Source organism: Lepisosteus oculatus, chromosome 11 (genome assembly GCF_040954835.1).
Source record: "Lepisosteus oculatus isolate fLepOcu1 chromosome 11, fLepOcu1.hap2, whole genome shotgun sequence".
Lineage (NCBI taxonomy): Eukaryota > Metazoa > Chordata > Actinopteri > Semionotiformes > Lepisosteidae > Lepisosteus > Lepisosteus oculatus.
Window position 1 is genome coordinate 11802296 of NC_090706.1, and position 19948 is coordinate 11822243.

The 19948-nt window shown below is 40.7% G+C and overlaps 2 protein-coding genes across 2 annotated transcripts; one reads left to right on the top strand and one right to left on the bottom strand.

Annotated features, from left to right (window-relative positions):
* The first annotated feature begins 940 nt into the window (after positions 1 to 940).
* srsf10a (serine and arginine rich splicing factor 10a) lies at positions 941 to 9885 on the top strand. The gene is made up of 6 exons (XM_015349116.2): positions 941 to 1384; positions 2715 to 2819; positions 4458 to 4561; positions 5195 to 5366; positions 7617 to 7673; positions 7972 to 9885. Exons 1-6 carry the CDS (start codon positions 1320 to 1322, stop codon positions 8195 to 8197), a joined length of 729 nt encoding a protein of 242 aa, XP_015204602.1. The 5' UTR covers positions 941 to 1319; the 3' UTR covers positions 8198 to 9885.
* A 1768-nt stretch (positions 9886 to 11653) lies between these two features.
* Positions 11654 to 16126, bottom strand: pnrc2 (proline-rich nuclear receptor coactivator 2). Its single transcript, XM_015349118.2, has 3 exons — positions 15948 to 16126; positions 15267 to 15487; positions 11654 to 14631 (listed from the first exon to the last, which is right to left on the bottom strand). Exon 3 carries the CDS (start codon positions 14606 to 14608, stop codon positions 14165 to 14167), a length of 444 nt encoding a protein of 147 aa, XP_015204604.1. The 5' UTR covers positions 14609 to 14631; positions 15267 to 15487; positions 15948 to 16126; the 3' UTR covers positions 11654 to 14164.
* Between the last annotated feature and the right edge of the window lie 3822 nt (positions 16127 to 19948).

Below are 19948 nucleotides of genomic sequence, written 5' to 3' on the forward strand. Positions count from 1 at the left end.
TATAGTAAAGCACAGTAAAATGACGGTATAAAAACAAAGTATAGACGGTGCAGACCACAATACTAATCACCTGCAAGGTCCTGTAGGTGTCCTACTCTCTGTGGTTATTAAAAATCCCAGGGCGTTTCTTGAAAAGAGTAGGGGTGTAACCCCGGCGTCCTGGCCAAATTTCCCATTGGCCCTTACCAATCACGGCCTCCCAATTATCCCCCTCTATGAATTGGCTCCATTACTCTGCTTCTCCCCACTGATAGCTGATGTGTGGTGAGTGTACTGGTGCACTATAGCTGTCGTTGCATCATCCAGGTGGATGCTGCACACCGGTGGTGGTGGAGGGGAGACCCCATTACCTGTAAAGCGCTTTGAGGGGAGTGTCCAGAAAAAGCGCTATATAAGTGTAAGAAATTATTATTATTATTATTATTACCTGATACTACGGCAAAGTCAAGGAACACACAGGGCAATTCAAAAGCGCAAGAATACGAACGCGTACCCTGGTAATGTTTTCAGGAGGCGCTAACCTCTGCGCCACCGTGCTGCCCCCTCGTATTTTTAAGATGGCAAAATAATTCCAGAATTGTAAATGAAGGTGAAACAAAGGGGTTAAAGGCCAGGACCTGTGTAGTGCCAAACAGAGAATCCAAGGCAGTATCAGATCCATGTTCACAAATGGGAATGAGATCAGAAAGAAGAAATGAGAAACATTAGGACTTTAAAACACGAGGTGCCTCTTTACAACATGAGCGGCTTTTGTCTGGACCCAAGGACGTACAAGCTTCAAGTGGAAGTGGAAACATGCTAGAAACAGCTGGATGAAATGAGGGGATTTGTGACCTTTAGCTACAAACAAAAAAGGAGCGAGATGGACCAAAGGGATTAGATTTACATGCCTGGGTCTCCTGTTTTGAGTCAATCCATTCCCCTTAGTTTCCAAGCGAGCCCTCTGGGCTGTGTTTCTGTGTTAATTCTTGAGAAGCATGCGAGTTCACTTCCTTGGACTGGAGTCTGCGTATTTGACTTATTTCAGTGTTTAGATATTTCAATTTCAATTTCGACGCTCATAACGAAGAAGGGATCCCTCGGGAGCGGGGACGCGGGCTGCGCGCTCGTCCACGGGGAAAGCACGCGCAGCGGCGCGCAGTGCGGGGGGGCTCACGTGGCCGGCCGTCCATTTCCAGTCCGGGTCACCGCTTACTGCGTCTGCGCAGCTCCTTCCTCCGCTCGCTGGAGTCGTAACTGCGATTGTTTCGGCGCCAGCGTTTTCATTTCACGACAGCTACGTTCGGTTGTGAGAGACATACATATATATTCTTTTCGCCATGGCCAGATATTTGCGGCCTCCTAATACGTCTCTTTTTATCAGGAATATCTCCGACGAATCCAGGTAAGCAGCTCTGCGGCCGTTACGGGGGGTTGGGGGGTTTGTTTGCAGCTCGAGCTCCGGCCTTTCGCACCGGGCCTCGCGCCTGGCCTCGAGGGAGGGCTGGGGGCGAAGCGGAAGGCGAGACGGGCTCTAGTGGGGCTGGGATTGCACACGGAGCGAGCGCTGCGGATTGTTCTCCGTGTTTCTGCCCCGGAGGCGTGCTCGGCGGCGCTCTGTGTGCGCGGCCGAGTTGCCTGCGTGGCAGCCGTGAGAGCAGGGGGTAAACATGACTGCCATCGCCTCGCATTTCAGACCTACGGCTTCACGGCGTTTCACGCTTTGCTCTGCACCCGAGCTGGGCTTTATGCTTTGAGTACCTAAAAGGGTCGTCAGAAAGATGTGGGTTTGCTCCGGATACTGTATGCCCACGTATGTGAAAATACGGACTTCTTATTCGACATCTGCTTCTTTTGCACTAGCAAAGTCCCAGTTGTTAGCTCGAAATCGTCAAGTAGGGCTGAAGTAGTTAGCAAGCGTCACAGCAGTTATATTTCCAGCTAAGGCGTATAAAATACTCCAGGATTGTGACTAATCGCGATTCGAAACACTTGTAAAATGGCCGGAACAGCCAGCGTGCTTTGCTCTCAGGGGCGCAGGGTGCAGATGCGAGCGTGTTTCGCCGAGGGCTCTGTTGGGGAGACGCTGTAATGCGCGATGGCTCACGACAGGGGACGGAGTGACTTGTGCTCAGTGGAGCTCCAGTAACGCAGCCCCCTGTCTGTCAGAGGGGTGCCAGTCTTTCAAATCGATGAGCACCCGGCGGAGTTTGACCCCGACTTGACTCGGTGTGATTTTTAAATGAAATCGCCCCCCCGAGCGCCGAGCTGTTCTCTACCACACGTCCTCTTCTGAATTGCAGTTACTGCACTGTTTGCTCGAGGAGTACACTAAACAAACCCTGCCCTCCCCTTCCCAAAAATGATAAACAATTAAAGCATTTCAAAGCCTTTTCAGGCCGTGTGCCTTTAAGACTTGTTGGCTTGTAAAACCGCATTAATGCTTTAATACGCTAATTGGAATCATGCAGTGACTCAATTACAGCTCCTCAGCTCCGTTGCCCAATTAAAAAGGACATAAAAGGCCAATAATGTGGGCCTTATAAACTGGCGCTCATATGAAGATATTGGCGTTTTGCACGGGTCTATCATCATCCTTGGGCTTGCCTCTGCACGCCTGTCGTTCATCTGTGGTATGATTACCCCCTGTTCCACTAATGGTGTCAGTCTGTATCAGTCATAAGGCAGTGTGCAATCCAGTGAAGTAAAGCTGCTGTCATTTTACGGTACTTTAGGCCTGAGGATTTACGTCGTGAGTTTGGTCGTTATGGGCCAATAGTAGATGTCTACATTCCAGTTGACTTCTATACTCGACGATCCAGAGGATTTGCATACATTCAATATCCTTTCTTCACAAATGTTAACACAAAAGTGATGACACTGCCTGAACTCTAGTGGTTTGCAATGTTATAAAGGCGGATGGAAATCTTAAATACGCTCGGCTAATTTTGGATGTGGTGAGGGATCTCCTGTTTTATCTTTTAATCTCTGCATCAGTCTGAATTTTGAGATACTGATGTTTACATAGGGATGGAAGTAGGTCTTCTTTTGCTGGGCAGTTTGAGCCATCAGATTGTTTTTACAAGCTCCAAAGTCTTGTCCGGAAACACAAAATTAAGTGTTGGATGTGCAAAGTTTGTAAAGTTATTTTGAGCCGCTTTGCATATACAAATGTCGCGTTCACATCGCGTGCGAGTGCAATTTGTTCCGCGAGCTGCTACGCGGGAATCCTGAAATGGATCTGACTGGTCTGTAATGGGAGCCTGAACCATCCCTGAAAGGGGCTGCACTGAAGCTGCTGCCTGCGCCATGTAAAGGCAAAAACGGAGACCCACATCCATCCATCCATCTGTCACCAGAGCTTGTAAAAACATCTGTCGATGGCGGCCCGCACTGGAAGCTGCCAGAGTTTGCTGCCAGTTTTTTTTCCACAAACTTTTGTGACTGGCTTGGAGACTGTGGGGCCTTGTTGGTCGTTGGGTTCTGTGCTCCAGTGAAATGTGAGCAGGTCCCCGACTTATAAATACTAAACTGTTCCACTACAGGGATGGGACTGGGTAATTTATTTTTAAAGTCTTGCACTGCTTAAGTTGGCAGTAATTGGTTTGTCTGGGGGGTGGGGGCGTCTGAAAATTCATTTGAATGATTGTAGCTGTTCTTGTATTTAGGGATTCACAAGAAGAAAATAAGTTTTCTCTCCTAACTTAAATTTCTTCTGTTGTTGCCCCAGACTATATAAAGCCATACAGTACTGGAGACCCCACAGAGAAAGTAGGAGAGAACCATTTAGAGTAGATTCCAAGAATTAAGACAAGCCAAAGACCGCTTAAGGATCAGGCCTCAAGAAAAAGAGAAAGGGAAAGGTTGAAAATAAAGAGAATTTAAAGCTTGAAGAGACAAAGAGGAAAAGGGACCAAAATGGGCATCAAGGCTTCGATTTGTCTGCAAAAGAGAAAAAAAGATTATTGGGCAAAGCCAAGCAGGAAACCAAGTTCTTCTGGAAAGCGTTTAAAGAGTTAAAGGTCAAGATGAAGGTGAAAGTCAAGCATGTTTAAGGTAACAAACTTAACTTTTGTATCCTACCAAAAATACCTGTTTCATTTAATTATTGACATTTATGACTTAATTGTAAAACCATGGAACATATTCTTTTAAAATCGTAAACTCACAAAAGTTTATAGTTTGTTGTTTACTTTTAATCTACTGTATTTTGCCTGAATTGAACAGTAATGGAGTTACCTTAAATTTACAAAAATGTTTATGAATCTTGTTTGCCTTTTCTTTAATCTCCAGAAGAACAGCATGTTTGTCTTGTTTTTAATTGTAGAAGTCAATTAATTGTGAGAACTGCTGTAATAAGTAACTGCAATAAGATTCTCAATGCTAAGTGTGCAGTCGTGTGTGCGTGCGCAACAGTAGTGTTTTCTCCCCTCAAGAGTGCCAAAAATATAAACAGAAAAGCCTTAACAGCTCAGCATGTTTGAAGATGTCCGTGATGCAGAGGATGCCCTTCACAACCTGGACAGGAAGTGGGTGTGTGGCCGTCAAATTGAGATCCAGTTTGCCCAGGGAGACCGAAAAAGTAAGACAACCATTTTATGTGACCATGCTTTTATATATGGAAATTTCCAGTTTTTGTTAACAAATTTTGAATCACCAATTGAATATGACTTTGATTTGGCTGCAACTCCCTGACTGCCCGGTAGAAATTTCAATTAGAGGCATGCTCAAATAATACTTATACCTATAAATAATGCCAGCAGGGACATTTATCTCTGGGGAAAGTTCCACATCTCCCGATAGGAGAGAAAGCACTGATCAGAGGAGCAGTGCATCCCTCACTGATATCCCTGTAGGTGTTGCAGGCATCACAGAAGTCCCAGGTGTTGTCCGACTCGGCTGGAAAGCTGAGAGATCCCTGCCTGACTAATGTCAGCACAACCCTGGTAGCATCACCACCTCTGCCAACTTCAGGACAAGAGGGCTCTTCTTGCTGTCTGAGCATGTAGTCTTACTGCTTGAGCCACTCCAGAGCGTCCGCTAGTGTTTTGTTTATTGTGGATTATTTTTGCAAGTATTCCTTGTATACTGTAGGAGGATTCCCAGGGAATAAGCAGTGCAGTATACAAGTTACAGGGGCTGTAATTTTCCAAAGAAGTGAATCCAGAAAGAAGTGAATGTTTAAATGGCACTCTCATGACCCCTTCTTCAACAGCTCCCAATCAGATGAAGATGAAAGAGAGAAGGTCCCCGCGGAGTTTCTCCCGCTATGATGATTACGATCGAGACGCCAGGCGCCGAAGGTCTCGGAGCAGGAGTTATGAAAGGAGACGGTCCAGAAGCCACTCGTATGAGAGGAGGCCGAGGAGGTCCGAAAGCCCCAGAGAGTAAGAATGTTTTCCTCCATGCAGATGGAAGATGATCATGTATATAGCTGGTTTCTCTCTTCCGTCTTCAGTCCTGCCTCAATCAGGAGACTCCAGTTCTGGTCCTGAAGAGCCCAAATCCAGCTGTTTTTGTATTAAAAACTGTAGATATTAAATCAACAGTTTCGTAAAGACCTTTAACTGATCAGTTACACAAGCAATTAAATAGTATATATTTGAAGATCATGTAGGACACAACTGTAAAGCTCTGGCAGCCCTTCGAGCTCCAGACTGCCCTTAACTGAACAGATTACTGTTGTAATTGACTAAAACACCTATATTTTCCGAGTCTTAGGAAAGAAAAAGGTGACACAGGGTGACCTGAAAGAGTAACCAGATTGGGGCTCTCCAGGAACAAGGTTAATCACTGCTGTAGATGTTCAAGTGTTGCATTACTTTTCTCAACTTGGTAACTATTTGGTTTGTTGCTTTAGTAGAAAAATACGATTAAAATCAGCACTAATTTTCTACAGAATGAAAGAGATTGTGCACAAGATGACGATGTGCAATTATTTCATTGTATGAATAAATTATAAATATTAGGAGGAAGGAGAATTTAAGTGATTATAAATCAAACCAAAAACATAAGAGGAATTTAACAGTACACATTAAACAATGCACAATTAAACCAGAGTTGTCTGATTCATAATTATTTGCCTTTTATAGCTCTGACTACACTTTAAGTTCCCATCCAAGTGATTTTACTTAATTTGGGGTTAGAAATAGTAGGTCTGGACTAAAGGTTGTTTTTAAACCATTGATGCATCTCTGCCTATCAGGTGTAATTAATGGATATGGTAAATGTTTATTACAAAAGCATATGGACACTTTGACAAACTCATAAGCTTAATATTTCTCTGTGATGGTAGTGTTAAATTATATTCCCCACTAAATATTATATCTAAATGTCGTATGTTACAAGATATTTGGAAGACATTGGGGGGGGGGAATCAAAAATGGAAAGAATAACATGTTGCGATAATTTGGTCATTTCCTTCTTTCTTGGGTCAGTGTTCTTACTGCAGTAGGTTTTCATCGATGGGCTGGATCGCCCTTAATTCACCAGAATTCGACAATGTTTCGTACATGACGCCTACGAGTTTGGATTCTTTGTGAAAAGTTTCCAAATACCCAGTGGCATTTTCTATTATTTTAGTTACAGTTTTAGAATTATTTTTTGTCTTTTTGGATACTGCTGGTGCAGGAACAAATAGGTAAGAAAACATACATCACTAGTGCCAGAAGTCAGTCTTGTAATCTTGTATTTTAAGGCAGTACTGTAATTGCTGTTAAACACAGGTGGTTAAACTCATTTCCGGGATCAAGGTTGAAATTTGTTCCCTCCAACACTCTTCATTATTAAATATTGTTTTTCAAGTGATTTAATGAATTGATGTATGGAAAGGGGAACTGCAACTCTTATTTTTATATTTAGGGGTTGGAAAGTATCGGCATTTCAAACCACAATGAAAGTTAAATGTATTTGGTAACTTGTAAAACCTCCAATTTAGACAAAGTGGAAAATAGACAATTTCTAGGTATGTGTAGTATTCTGCGATTCTTCAAACTTCCTTTGACATGAAGCGGTCCTCTTACAGTGTAAACAAGCAAGCTTGTGAATACATCTCTTTTAATCCAATAGACGTATTGCTCTAGACTCTGGCAAATACAACTTACTTGTTAACTCTACATGCAGATTACATCGGAACATTCCTGTGGTGAAATGTCTGGTGCACAACCTGTACTTATTTGCTTGTACATCACATTACGTTGGTCATTACAGTGACTAGCAAGTAAGAAGAACTGCCTCATTGCAATTCGCCCATGGAGACCATGGGTTTAAGACAACCTTCACAAAGTTCACAATTTTGTGCTTAATTTGGAATTTGAACAATTTGTTAAATACTGGCAGTTAAATTAATTAGATTTAATAACCAGTCTGAGAAATTGGGACTGCAGTTCCTCTTTAATATTTATATTTAATATCGTATTGATCCAGCTCTAATAAATTGTCAAAAATAAAAATTACAGTGGATCATCCTAACAAATTACACTTACTGAAAACAGTGGGGCAGTTGTACTTCATCTGCACTCTATGTAAGTGAACACGGGAAGATGTTCCTGTCTTGCTTTTTACAAGACAAATTATAGTTTAAAGATGTTGCTTTACTGTTACAATAGTTATTTAAAAGACGGCACTTTTCCCTCCAGCTCCCGTGGACGATCTCATGGGAAACACAGACGAAGCAAAAGTCAAGAAAATGACAGGTGGGTCTGGCTTTTGAATCCACACAAGTTCTCTCTTTTTTTGTTTTTAGTTCTTGATGTTTACTGTGTTACCAGAGAGAGGTTTTAAGTTAGAAAAAAGTAACCTTTTTGTTCTGCGGTTTTAACATAAGCTGGGGATGTCTCATCTCTATGGATTTGTGTCAAAGATGGACACAGAGGGCATTTAAACTCGAGAGAAACGGTTGTCATTAAATTGCAAAGTGTTTATTTCCCCCAGGTACAGACGGCACAATCACTCATGCAGCAGGTCAAAATCTAGATCTCAATCTCATTCCAGGTCAAGATCAAAAACTAAGAAGGAGACCAAGGTCAAGTCAAGGTCCAGATCCAAGTCCCTGACCCCAGCAGGGGAAGATTTCCATCCCGCCTCAAACTCGCGGTCCAGGTCCGAGTCTCAGAAGGATTCCGGACTGAGATCTCCATCGAGGTCACGCTCCAGATCTCTGTCGAGATCACGGTCCAGATCACGGTCATGGGCGGGTCGGAAATCTGGCGGCCATTAGACGGATGTCCTGCTCGTTTGCTTACATTTTGTTTTTTACTTCATGTGACACTGAGTATCGACAAAAAAAAAACATCTTTCAAATAAACATTGGTTCAGCCTCTGTAGAAGACAAGCTACAGTATTCTTTTTATATATATATAGTTGAATTGTGGTCTGTTGTATTGCTTTTGTGTTTCAGCTTTCAGTTTTATAAAGACCACAGAAATGGTAAAGATGAGAACCTGTTGCTGTAACGCAAGCGTATAAATTGAAGTATTAAAGTGAGCATTGTTTCTGGAACAAACTGGTGTGTAAAGGATAGAGTCAAAGTTGGGACTAGAGAGCGTATTTGTACTATTATCCCTTTTCTATTCATGATACTATTGATGGTAGCCCACTTTTACTCTAACCTCTATGATGTTTGGTTTCTTGTGTGCAAATGTAAATTATATTCATGTGTTTGTATTTATCACCACATCTTTGACTATTCTTAGAGGCCTGTAGGATTTTCCTTGTTTAATGAAAAGTGTTTTACAGCTGTGTGATCTGTTGTCAACACTTAAAGGGCTGCTCAGTGCTATATTGTCAAACTATATATCTCCCATTCCCTGTTAGCCCTAATATTCTGTTCTGTTTGCTATAGTGTTTTCTGGAGTGCAGTTTATGATTAACAATGGGGCCTAGAGAAGGCATATTCTGGGTACGGCATGCACAGGAAGAGTAGTGATCTCAGCCCCCCATATTTCACCTGTGAACTGAGTAGCTCTCTAAGGAACTGCTTGCCTTCTGGTCAGTTTGCTCAATTTAAACAAAACCATGGTCTTCCAGTGAAAAATGGGATTTTATTTCATTATAATGCTACTGCAGAACTGCTGTTGTGACAAGTATTCTCTTCATTGTACCTGTTACAGTGACCCAAACTCTGTAAAGGAATTATTGGAAACCTGTAGAGAAAATCTTGTTGGCTGTGCTTAATTTTGGCTACCCCATAGGCAAAAGGGAGATGGAGTTGCAGTTTCAATAATTTAGATTTTTTCTTTATACCTGTGTTTTTAGTTTTGCTGGGTCACAGATTTGCAGTGTTCTAGTCGTGTTTTCATGTGCTGACATTTGGACATCTTCCCAGGTTTGTGACACATTGGTTTATCAGTAACCAATGAAAACGGAAACGGGGTTTTAAAAATATGAGCTTCTAATTTATGGCTACAGCAGTAAAAGTGATGGCTGATTGTTTTCGCCAATGAAGGGAAGCAGAGCCTACGTTTTGTCTTTTAAGAACAAGTGCATCACAGTTAAATATGTAATTTTGTGTTTTTATGTAGACAGCCAGCTTTTGGTTTTGAAACCTTTTTAGAGTGCATAGATATAATGGGAAATGATTTATGCAATAACTTCTTTTACAGCCAGTCAAGATTTGTCTTTACAATTTCTTCCTACAGGCTTTAAATTATATCTCAAATAGATGTAGACACTTCTTTTGTATTCTACAGACTGTGTACATGGTGTTTTCCTTATATACAAGGAGTCACAGCCTGTATGTTTCTTTTGAGGGGTGCGGGCGAAGTCAATGTTAGAGTTACATTGAAAAAACTAGCTGCTTCCTTGATGGTTTGTATATACAGTACTGCCCTATAACGGTCTAGAGCTGACTTCTGTAACTCTTAACATTTTATATTATCAACATACAATAAAAGTTTTGCTTGACAATTTGCTGCATGTATGCCTTGTATTCACTATTCTTCACGAATGCAGAAAGGAAGTGGCATGAAATTTCAGTACTGAAAAGGAATGTGGACATTTTTCTTTGGCAGTAAGGTAACATTAGTTGTATAGGAAATTTGTACAGGATTTATCAAATTATAATGGATCAGTGTTAAATCTGTTTAAGACTTTGAAGCTCAAATTTCTCTCAAATATTTAATCAAGCATTACAACAGTGTAATCCAGGGTTTTTTGTTTCTATCTTATGGACTTTAGTTTTTAACTCGTATCACGTGATATAAAATGATATAATCTAAAACATTGATATAAATGCCTAACCTTCTGGAAGAATTGCTGGCAGAAACCTCCATCTTAAAATTTCTTTTGGATTAATATTTTGAATGCTTATAAGGGTGTCACCTTACACAAAATTTCATCAGCATCAATTTCAGCATTTGCAGATGTGCCATACTGTTGTTTTTTCTTCACAATTAGTAATTGCAGAAACATTTAGGGATATGTGCCTTCAGTCTCAAAAGGTTTTTTTTAATTCATAACTAGTTACAGTTGTAGGCAATTCTATTAAATGTTGTTTTTTGTTGTTTTTGCAGCTTTAATATTACCAACAAATCACATGAAAACAAATGTTAAAAGTAAGGAATGGCAAATTAGTCAACATGCCACTAGTAATATTAGGGAAAGTGTAGTACTATGGGACAAAAGCAATTTACATCTCAGAGCAGTAAGGGGAAAACGGTTAAAATACTGAGCTGGTTTTGAAAGATCCATGTTTCTCTATGCTGCTGGAAATTCTTAAGTTTGACCACCCTTTTTCTGTACTGTAAGTTTGAAATTATTGGAAACCTTTATAGGTGATGAGAAGTTTTCCTCAACAGTGTTAATTAGAGCTCTGCTATTGAAAATCTGCAATGTTAAGCAAATTTGTATCAAAGTAATCAATGTTGCAAAATTGTACAGGGTCAATTAAATTATAGTGTTGTGAGAGACAAAATCAGATATCATACTGTGACAGTCATGTTTTTCTACTACTCAAAACAAAGATAGCAGGACCTCTAGTGAAGGTTTCAGTTGTCTGCACTATATATTTTTTTTTTACCCACACAATTTATCCATTTTCCAACGTCATCAAATTGAGGGTGGTAGAACACACACACAGACACATATACTCTATGCAGAGTACCCCAGGTCCAGAATTAACCCCAGGGCCTCAGCCCACCAAGGCCACAATGCTAACCACTGCACCACCATGCCACCCTTTGCTCTTGCTGTACAGTAAACAAATCAGGATTTTTATTATGCTTGCAGGGAAAAATAATTATATTGCCAAATGCAGGTCAACCAGGGTTGAAGATGAAGACCGTAGTAGTGCCAAAAAAGGAGAATAGTAGACAATTTGATTCAAGACCAGGGCCCTAGTGCTGTGAGGCAGCAATGCCAACCCCAAAAGAACTTCCAACCAAATTCTTTTATTAATGCCGTTTGATACTTGGGCAAGAGTAGATAACATAGGACTATATAGTTTAGGAGCAAATACAGTGTGGTTCTTGAAAAGGTGTAGTGCAGTGTGACAAGTTAAGTTTCTTATCGTTCGTGTGATCTCTGGAGACTGGTTCACTCCTACATACTTGAAAACTCGTTCTGACAGTTGATTTAAATCCTACAGCCTTCATGTACAATTGTGAAAAAACACACCAGAGCCTGAATTACAGTATTAAACTGTCATTTACCCAAATAAATAAAAACCAGACAAATGTTGGGGGGACAAGGAAAGGAAATTTTATTTTAGCGGCCAAATTCATTAATAGTGCAATATCTTAAGGTTTACAATTTTAAAGACTGATTTGTTTCTTGGGTCCAACTTTTTACCGATGCGGGAATGAACAGAAGGGAAATTAATTAGCAGCCAATTAATTCATCCTGGAACTTTTAACATGTGCGCTTCAGATGAGCTTTAGAAGATTTTTGCATGTACAGACCGATCAAATTAAAACATGAATATTAAGAACAACTTCAACAACACTATTCTACAATGTTAATCTGCCCTTAGCAACCACAAAGTGAATTTAAGATGAAAACACTGTACCATGGAGGCCCTGAGAACAAAAGCAGAGATAAGTGCAACAGGCCTCCATGCAACTAGTTTTCACCACAAGCAAGGAGTAATGCTGGTAACCAAACAGTTAACTTTGGCAGTTGCCTATTCAAAGAGACACTGGTGAAGAGGTAGTCAAGTAGCACATTCCTACACAGGTCTTAAACACACCTGACTTGAATAAGTACCGTGACATAATTCAGCAACGGAACAGAGGTACTGTAACTGTTTGTCAGGGAAGTCAATCTGGGTTCTGGGAGCACAGTTGTTTGTTTGAAGCACTTTAAATTGTTGTTGATTTCCAGTTACTAACATTCTTTTGAAAGAACCTGGATCCAGTGACAGAGTAAGCTAGAAAGAGGTCAGTTACAATACCATAAGTCACCCAGAAACCAGGAATGAAAAGCCCTGCATTAAATCATCACCCATTTCACATTTCACAACCCTTCCCACCCACCCCACAGCAGAACCGATTCCCTAATCAGTTTAAGATGTTGGCTATATGAAAACACAATGCAATAGAATTTCAAGGACTGGAAATAGGGTTTCCTTAATTACTTCATACATGCAAAAATGTTCTAAACTCATTTTCATTAAAAATGTACTTAAATAAAAGCATTTTTTAGTACTGAACGCAACACAAAACATTTCAAAAACTAAAAACATTATGTGCAAGATCATTGGTGACACCAAACGGGGCAGACACGTGTGCTCATTACATTTTTTTCTTTTTTTCTTAACAAAATAGCTTCTGCATTTAACAAGTCATGTCCATTGCATGACTTTTACATTCAGTGTTCTTACTAAAAATACTTTATCCAGCAGGTAAAAACTCCTGCAAAATATATGCTACAAGTTTTACATGTCATTATTTACATGGCTCTTTCAAATCAGGCTTACATTTTTACAGCCATAATAGCTACCATCTTGCACAGAAAAGCCATCTTCGAACGAATGGGATTACAAGGCTCAAAATTAAAAAAAGTTATCAGAAGTGTACAGTATGAGAAACTATGCAACTGTCGAGGGGCCATATGCCCTATCAGCCTATGTACACAATGTCATACAAGTGCAAGTAGTACAGTAAGTCCAAGGCAGTGAAAAAAATCAGTACACTGGCAAGCCACCTTGAGACCTTTTCATGTAAACGAGAAGTGCTGTATTAACACACCCAACGCCTTAAGTCCTCTGTACCACGTCAGGCATTCCTTCTTCACAAAAAAGGAGAGCAAACAAGATCCTGCAAACAAAGGGGGTCAAAAAAGTGAAAGCAAGCAAGATCCTGTAATCAAATGGGTTGACACTCATTTGCTTAATTTCAGTAATACAGTGTCCTCATACTGCTGTCTATTTAAGACAAAGTAAAAAGCATAGTACGCTTCAATGCAGTAAATGACTATAACCATAAAGTCAGATCTGATCCAGTTAATATGGCACTTTAAACAATCTTACAGGGACAAAACCTTTGCTTTGGTAAACAAGCTGACTAATGCATAAACAATGTAAAGACCTAAATATTCTATTGCAAGAAGCTTACAGACCTGTATTTATACACAACTCCTATAGTGCAGTGCGCACAGCGCATTAAAAGTACAAGAATTGCGTTACACAGTCCTCAAACTAGAGCAAGGCTAGTTAAAGACGTCAGTTTAAGAGCTTTAAAGTGTAATTTGTGCATATTACAGCAAATTCTTCTACAATCTGTAGGTTCTCTGCACCATACAGAAGATCATCAAGTGGCTCCTGTTAGCAAAGAAAAACTGATTAATTTTGAGCCCTGTACAAATCAAAAGGACAGACCTGCTAGGTTTTTGCTCTAGACATTTGCTTCAAAAAGGTGTTGGAAAACACCAGCGTAAACAAATGGCGGTCAAACTTCAAAGGTATTGGTTCGGAAGCTGACCCTGCTCCCTGTCAAGTGTAGCCAATTGGAGAAAATAAAAATAAAAAACTACAGCAAAAACGTAACAAGTCCAGTTGAGCATCCAAACTGACCTTTCCACATTGTTAACCTGCCAGTAAAGTGGTGCTGCTGTTATTGTACACATGCCTGCAGTTATAATGTGCTCTACAACCCTTCACACCCAGCAAAACATGGTAAAAAAAGCACTTTAAACTTACAGGCAGGAAAACACAGTGGAAACATCCTCATTTCAATTAAACATCTGCTCCTCAGGCCTGAACCTTGAGAAGACTTTTAAGCTGGAAGGTCATAATTTCTCTGTGATCAAAAGGCGCCAAGGGAACAGACACCCAGTGGCTGGGCGGTTTTGGAAGAACACTTGGTGACGGTGGCTCGCTGAACTTTGCGCCGGCATAATTCTGGCTACACTGGGACTTCAGCAGGGTGTTGAACTGGGACATGGCAGCATCCCAGTTCTGGTTGCAAGAGGCAAAGCCCACAGTGTTCCTGTCCATCTGCGCGGCCTGCCGCGCGTCTGGAGCCCGGGGGGAGCCGCTCTGGCCCCTCTCCCCCCTCTTGGCGTGACCCGCCCTTGCGGCCGCTGCGTTCTGATCCTTGTTTCGCTGTTTGCTGACGATCAGCTGCTGGTTCTTCATCAGCATGCCCCGTTCAAGGTGGGGAACTGGAATGTTGTATCTCTCACCGCCACCCATCGTTCTCTGATTCCAGATGTCACCTGTGGGGGAAAAACAAAGAGGGCCCCGTCAGCAGCTTGGAGCACCAGGGGAAGAGGCTCTGATCATGCGCACAATGCAGCCCTCCTGTCCCATGAGCCTCAGTGCTGTTCAGATTCTACCTACAAATGTCTGAAACACTGCTTTTGAACAATGCCAGCCCACTCAGCATGGTTAGCTTCTGAGGTACTAGCTGTTTGCTCTCATCATGTTCACATGGGTTTCATACCCCATTCCAAAGACATACTGGTAGGTTAACTGGTTTCTGGGAAAACTGGCGTGAGTGTTCATTTGTGTCTGACTGCCCTGCGGTGGATTAACATCCCATCCGGGTTGCAACTTGTCATCCGACATTGCTTGCCAGGACAGGCTGTAGCTACCCTGCCAGAGTACTGGACAAAATGGTCCATCCATTTTTCTAATCATCCTTCAAACTGCATCTCCCGACTGCATGCAGAGGTTCTTGTCATTTTGGTCGGTTTTTTTCCCCCAAACTTTTACTAAAACATTACTGCAACCCCGAGGTTGTCCTACAATTCCCAACTCTGTTGCAGATATGTTAGCCAGGTGATCATCGAAAGTGTTCGTTCGTCAACAGCCCCCACCGCCCGCCCGCATCTCGGCTGGGGCTTCTCACCTCTTAGCCGTCGAGAAGCACAACCTGTTGGATTCCTTTCCCCTTAACTTCTCCTCTCCGACGGGGCTCCAGGTCCTCGAAGTTGGTCGTAATCCACTTCTCTCTGATGGCGTCAGTCCTGCGAGGTTTGGCGTTTTCATGTGCCGGAAATCGGGGCTGTACCGAGAAGCCGAGCCGAACATCAATCCTCCCGGCCCACGGCTGTCCCAGAAGCCAGGTATCTGCAGAAACAGGTTTCACTCCGGATCACAACCGACAGGACACAAAACTCCCCAGTCTCCTTTTGTTTCTATACACCGAAGAAGAGCTCTGGGGATTTTTTTTTAAATCCGTTTATTTAAAAAAGTTTTTCAAAACAAAAACCCCATCGACTACAGACTAAGCTAGCTGATGGCAAGCGTAATAAAAAAAAAACACTCGTCAAAAATAATGACGTCTACTTTTAAAAAAATATCTAAACCTCGATCTGTCTACAATGCCCCCCACTCCTTCAGTCAACGAACGCTATGTTTTCCTTTAAAAGACAAACAAAAGCTCAGAAGTAAGAAAATAGGTCACGGTTATGTGGCATCGAACCAAAACAAAGAGCTCGGCTCTTTCCTCAACATGGCGCCCGTACTCATTGACGACAACAACAATCTGTCGGACGAAAAGCCCCACAAAGACACTGAAATCTCTTACCGACTTCTTGTCTCTTGGTGTTTATAACTGCCCCCCACAGACGGTGGTTTGTGCAGATAAGCAATGTCTTAGATGGGGCGCAGATGTTAAATCGTGAACACGACTATTTTGAGCGCAGAATAACGTCACACAACCATCAGTTTCTCCTTCTCCCTCTTCTGTGTGTTTGACACAAAATGGACCCCGACTAGCGTCAAGTAGTTCGCTGTGCCTTTCTGTCGACCAATGGTCGAGCAGCACCGAAGCAGCGGGCCAATCAGAGACGGCCTTGAGAGGCGCAGGACGCCTGTTGCTACAGAGTTGCCATGAAGGTTTGAAGCTTGGCTTGAATTCAAGGGGAATGTTTTTAAAAACCGTTCATTACAAAGACTCGGGAAAGTTTAATTGAATCTGCCAGTGATATTTTAAACATTAAGCTACCCTTACAATAAATCTAAAAAGTCTGTCATTCGTGAAAAAAATACTCAAAAGCGAGGTAGTTTCCAAAATTACTAAATAAATGACTACACTGAAAATTCGCACGGAAAAAAGTCATTTATTTAAAATACTTGGTATGTTTTCTGTGCTTATCGTACGTAGGAAGGTAGTGATTTTAAAATTGACGTTTTTCTAGGTTGAGCGCCTGTAGTGTGCTTGGTATCGTTTATTGGGCTTGTTGTTATTCTCTTTTGTTGTTTTTAACGAGGAATTTCTAAAAAATAATTCAGTATGGCGACAAAGTAAGAGGTTATTGCATGTCTGCTTTGATCAGTGGATCACAAACCACTGAAAAAGACACGAATACAACAGTCCGGAGCGCAAAGAATGATGAGAAGAGTTCTGTTACCTGTTGAATTAAAAGTAAAATTAAAACCTAAACTATCAACCACTGGTAATTATAGAGCGCATCTGAGCCCGGCTGTAGATCAGCACATCGAACCGTCACTATCAAAAACCAATTTTGGCGACAAGTCCAAGTGTGAAACATGCTTTTATAAGCATTTTATTTGGTTGTTGGGCTACATGAATTAAAAAAAGGGAACAGCTTCAAATTGACTTGGCTCTACATACATTAAAACGCGAACTGAAAAGACGGGCGCTATCCAGTAAAGTATCTACCATTAACGGAGAAAAGTCACCGCACCTTCACGACCCGTTTTAAGCATTTTTTTATTGCACAGACCATCATTTTTCATTTCCTGAACACCGTCAGTCCGTTTATACATGTTTCAACGTGTATCATTCGGAACAGTATCGTATGAGTAATCGCCGGGGTGCCCACAATCACAAGCTCCAACAGGGATCGAGTGGGTGCGATGGGTTGGATTAGGGGGTGGGGGCTGCCTAGACAAGAGATCTGTTGGTGTCCGGAAGCCTCGAGTTTCTAATGCAGACCTTTAGAAAAACAGTACACTGCGCGACATTTCCGACCTTAATCAACACACAAGTACCTATTTAATGTGGTTGTTAAGACTCCTCCTGTCACTTGGCTAAGGTGGGATTGCATATTTGTTTGAAAATCATGCGCCAAGGCAAGGTTTTTGTTTACTGAATCAAGCAGAAAAACCCTCCAGGGAATGAGATAAACCTCAATCACTAGCTGTTCTCTGAACCCCAGCGGCGATTCTTGATTTCCGAGATCCTTTCTAAAGACTTTAGATAACCAGATAACCAGCAGTGGATGGGTTATAACCAGTACGTCTTAAAAGCATTGCTCTTATTAAAGGACACGTAGGAAATCAGATATTCTGTCAGAATAGTGTGGTATAAATCCCAGAAATAATATAAATGTTAATTCCATAACAAAAGGTTAATATGCTTTGCCTCTTTTAAATAGTGGAACGTGTTAGTCATTTTACAGGCTATGTCATTCACAGGAAATGACTGCAAATACTGAGACTCAATTTCTGTCATGCCACAATTGTATGTTTTACTACAAAAGGGGGACATTCCTTGCATTTTACTCTCAGGAGGTTTTTGCTTGAGATGTTGTCAGAAAATTCAAATACAGAATAATGGGTCTTCAATCAAACCATTAATGCAAACAACTTACCATTTGCTAGATATCATGATTGTCATTGAAAGCAAAACAAAACTGTCATTTAACTGGTCACTGTGCTTTGTGTTCGTATTTTTTTTCAACACAGCTAGGCCCAATGACCCAGAACAGTTTGCCACAGGAACAGTGTTTTAATTTTTAAATTTCTCCCTAAACTGAAAGTGAAAGCGATGAGCTCATGAGCTCATACTTCCGGAAACTGTAATGATTCCACAGTGTATTTTAGAAATTAAAACATTTTTAATTCCGATTCCTCCGACTCTTCAAGAGAAATTATTTTGACTCTTTTCAAATCCAAACTCATAACTTAGCTTTTCACCAGGGCCTATATCTGATTGCCTTACGGTTTGTCCTGTACGTTTGTGTTTCATTTGATGTACGTTTTATGGTACATTCCTCTTCTTCTTATCAATTTGTACAGCATCACATTGATTTGGATCCCTCTGGATGTTGATGCCTTTAGATTTCCAAAGGCACTTTAAAAATAAAATTATTGTTGTTATTAATGTTGTTATAAGAAAAGAGTGGAGTGAAGTGTCCAGAAATGTGCTATATAAGTGTAAGCAATTATTATTATTAAGAGCTTAAGAGCAAGTGAAATCTATGGCTGAAAGGCTGAAAGAAGCTGATCCTTAATCGCAATAAAAGATTCAACTATCTCACATGCTAAAGTGGCTACCTCCAGGAACATCTTAATAATAATAATAATAATAATAATAATAATAATAATAATAATAATAATAATAATAATAATAACCTACCAGCATGTCATTGGCATTGGCTCGGCTTTTAACATATGCTATTTATATGGCCCAATTTACGAACTCCTCCTTGCAGACACACAAACTAAATCATAGACATTGGGCAGCAATAGTACCTTATCGAACGCTTGATTTTGCACAACTGTGTAATAACAACCAATTCACGGCAGAGGGGGCTATGAATGACGGTCAACTGCTCAGGAAAAAAAGTCATTCTCATCTCTCCTTTGTGTACAATGTAAAATGTCATAAATACGACAATGTATGTTTAATGTAAATGAATATCAGCACGTTCTAATACAGTCTATGTTTAAATAGTTATATATTGAAAGTTTTGAGAAGTGATTTGTACACAACAGTAAGGTAATATTTTAGTCCAATTTCAAATAAAAATTAATTCGAAGAATGTTAATTCTACTTTTATTATAAATCCAAAACCATCACAAACTTGCTTGTTGCTTCCAGCTGCCATTATTACGAAATATAAATGCAGAAAGAAATAAGAAAACTCTTCAATGAACTTTAACGTGTATTTACAAAACAAACATAATAAAAAAATAATATTCTGTGATCTTAAAACATGGTTTTTCTGCCTTATGTTGCAGACTGTCACTCGGTTGGTTTTGTTTTTTTGTTGTTTTTCGTTTTCTTTTTCACGCTGTGGATCTCACGCTGGGCGATATGGCCAAAAACATTATCACGATAAAAAGTTTCATATCAGTCGATATCGATAATTATCACGATAAATGTCAAATCATTATTTCTTTCAAGTTTAAAGGCAGATTTTTTTCTCCTGAGTGAAAGTTGAAGAAACCAGACAGTTCATTGGTAAATTAAACAACTCTTTATTGTGTGATAAAACACACATAGAAGATGGCTAAGAGATTGCAATGTTTAAAGTGCTCTGTTTTATGTCTGATCGTAAAAAGCCAAAATATCTCCAAATTACCGAAGTTGAGTGATCTTTTCTGTCGATCGAGCTGGTCGTTGGCAGCACTACATTTGCTTCAGTGTCGCTCATTTCTCCACTCTAACTACAATCCTGTCAGCCACCACCGTGTGGATAAACAACAGCACGTTGGCTGCCCGGTTTGCAAAGCGCACTCGCGCAGTATTTGGCGCAAAGCATAAACATATATACCGAATATTTATCGAACTTTTGTTAAAAATATATCGCGGGAAATTATATCGCGATAATTATC

Bases quoted from the DNA above. Each gene is read 5' to 3' on its own strand.
- pnrc2 (XM_015349118.2), bottom strand. From the start codon at position 14,608: ATGGGTGGCGGTGAGAGATACAACATTCCAGTTCCCCACCTTGAACGG.
- srsf10a (XM_015349116.2), top strand. From the start codon at position 1,320: ATGGCCAGATATTTGCGGCCTCCTAATACGTCTCTTTTTATCAGGAAT. The intron at 1,385-2,714 runs GTAAGCAGCTCT...ACGGTACTTTAG, and splicing joins AATATCTCCGACGAATCCAG to GCCTGAGGATTTACGTCGTG. The intron at 2,820-4,457 runs ATATCCTTTCTT...ACAGCTCAGCAT, and splicing joins AGAGGATTTGCATACATTCA to GTTTGAAGATGTCCGTGATG.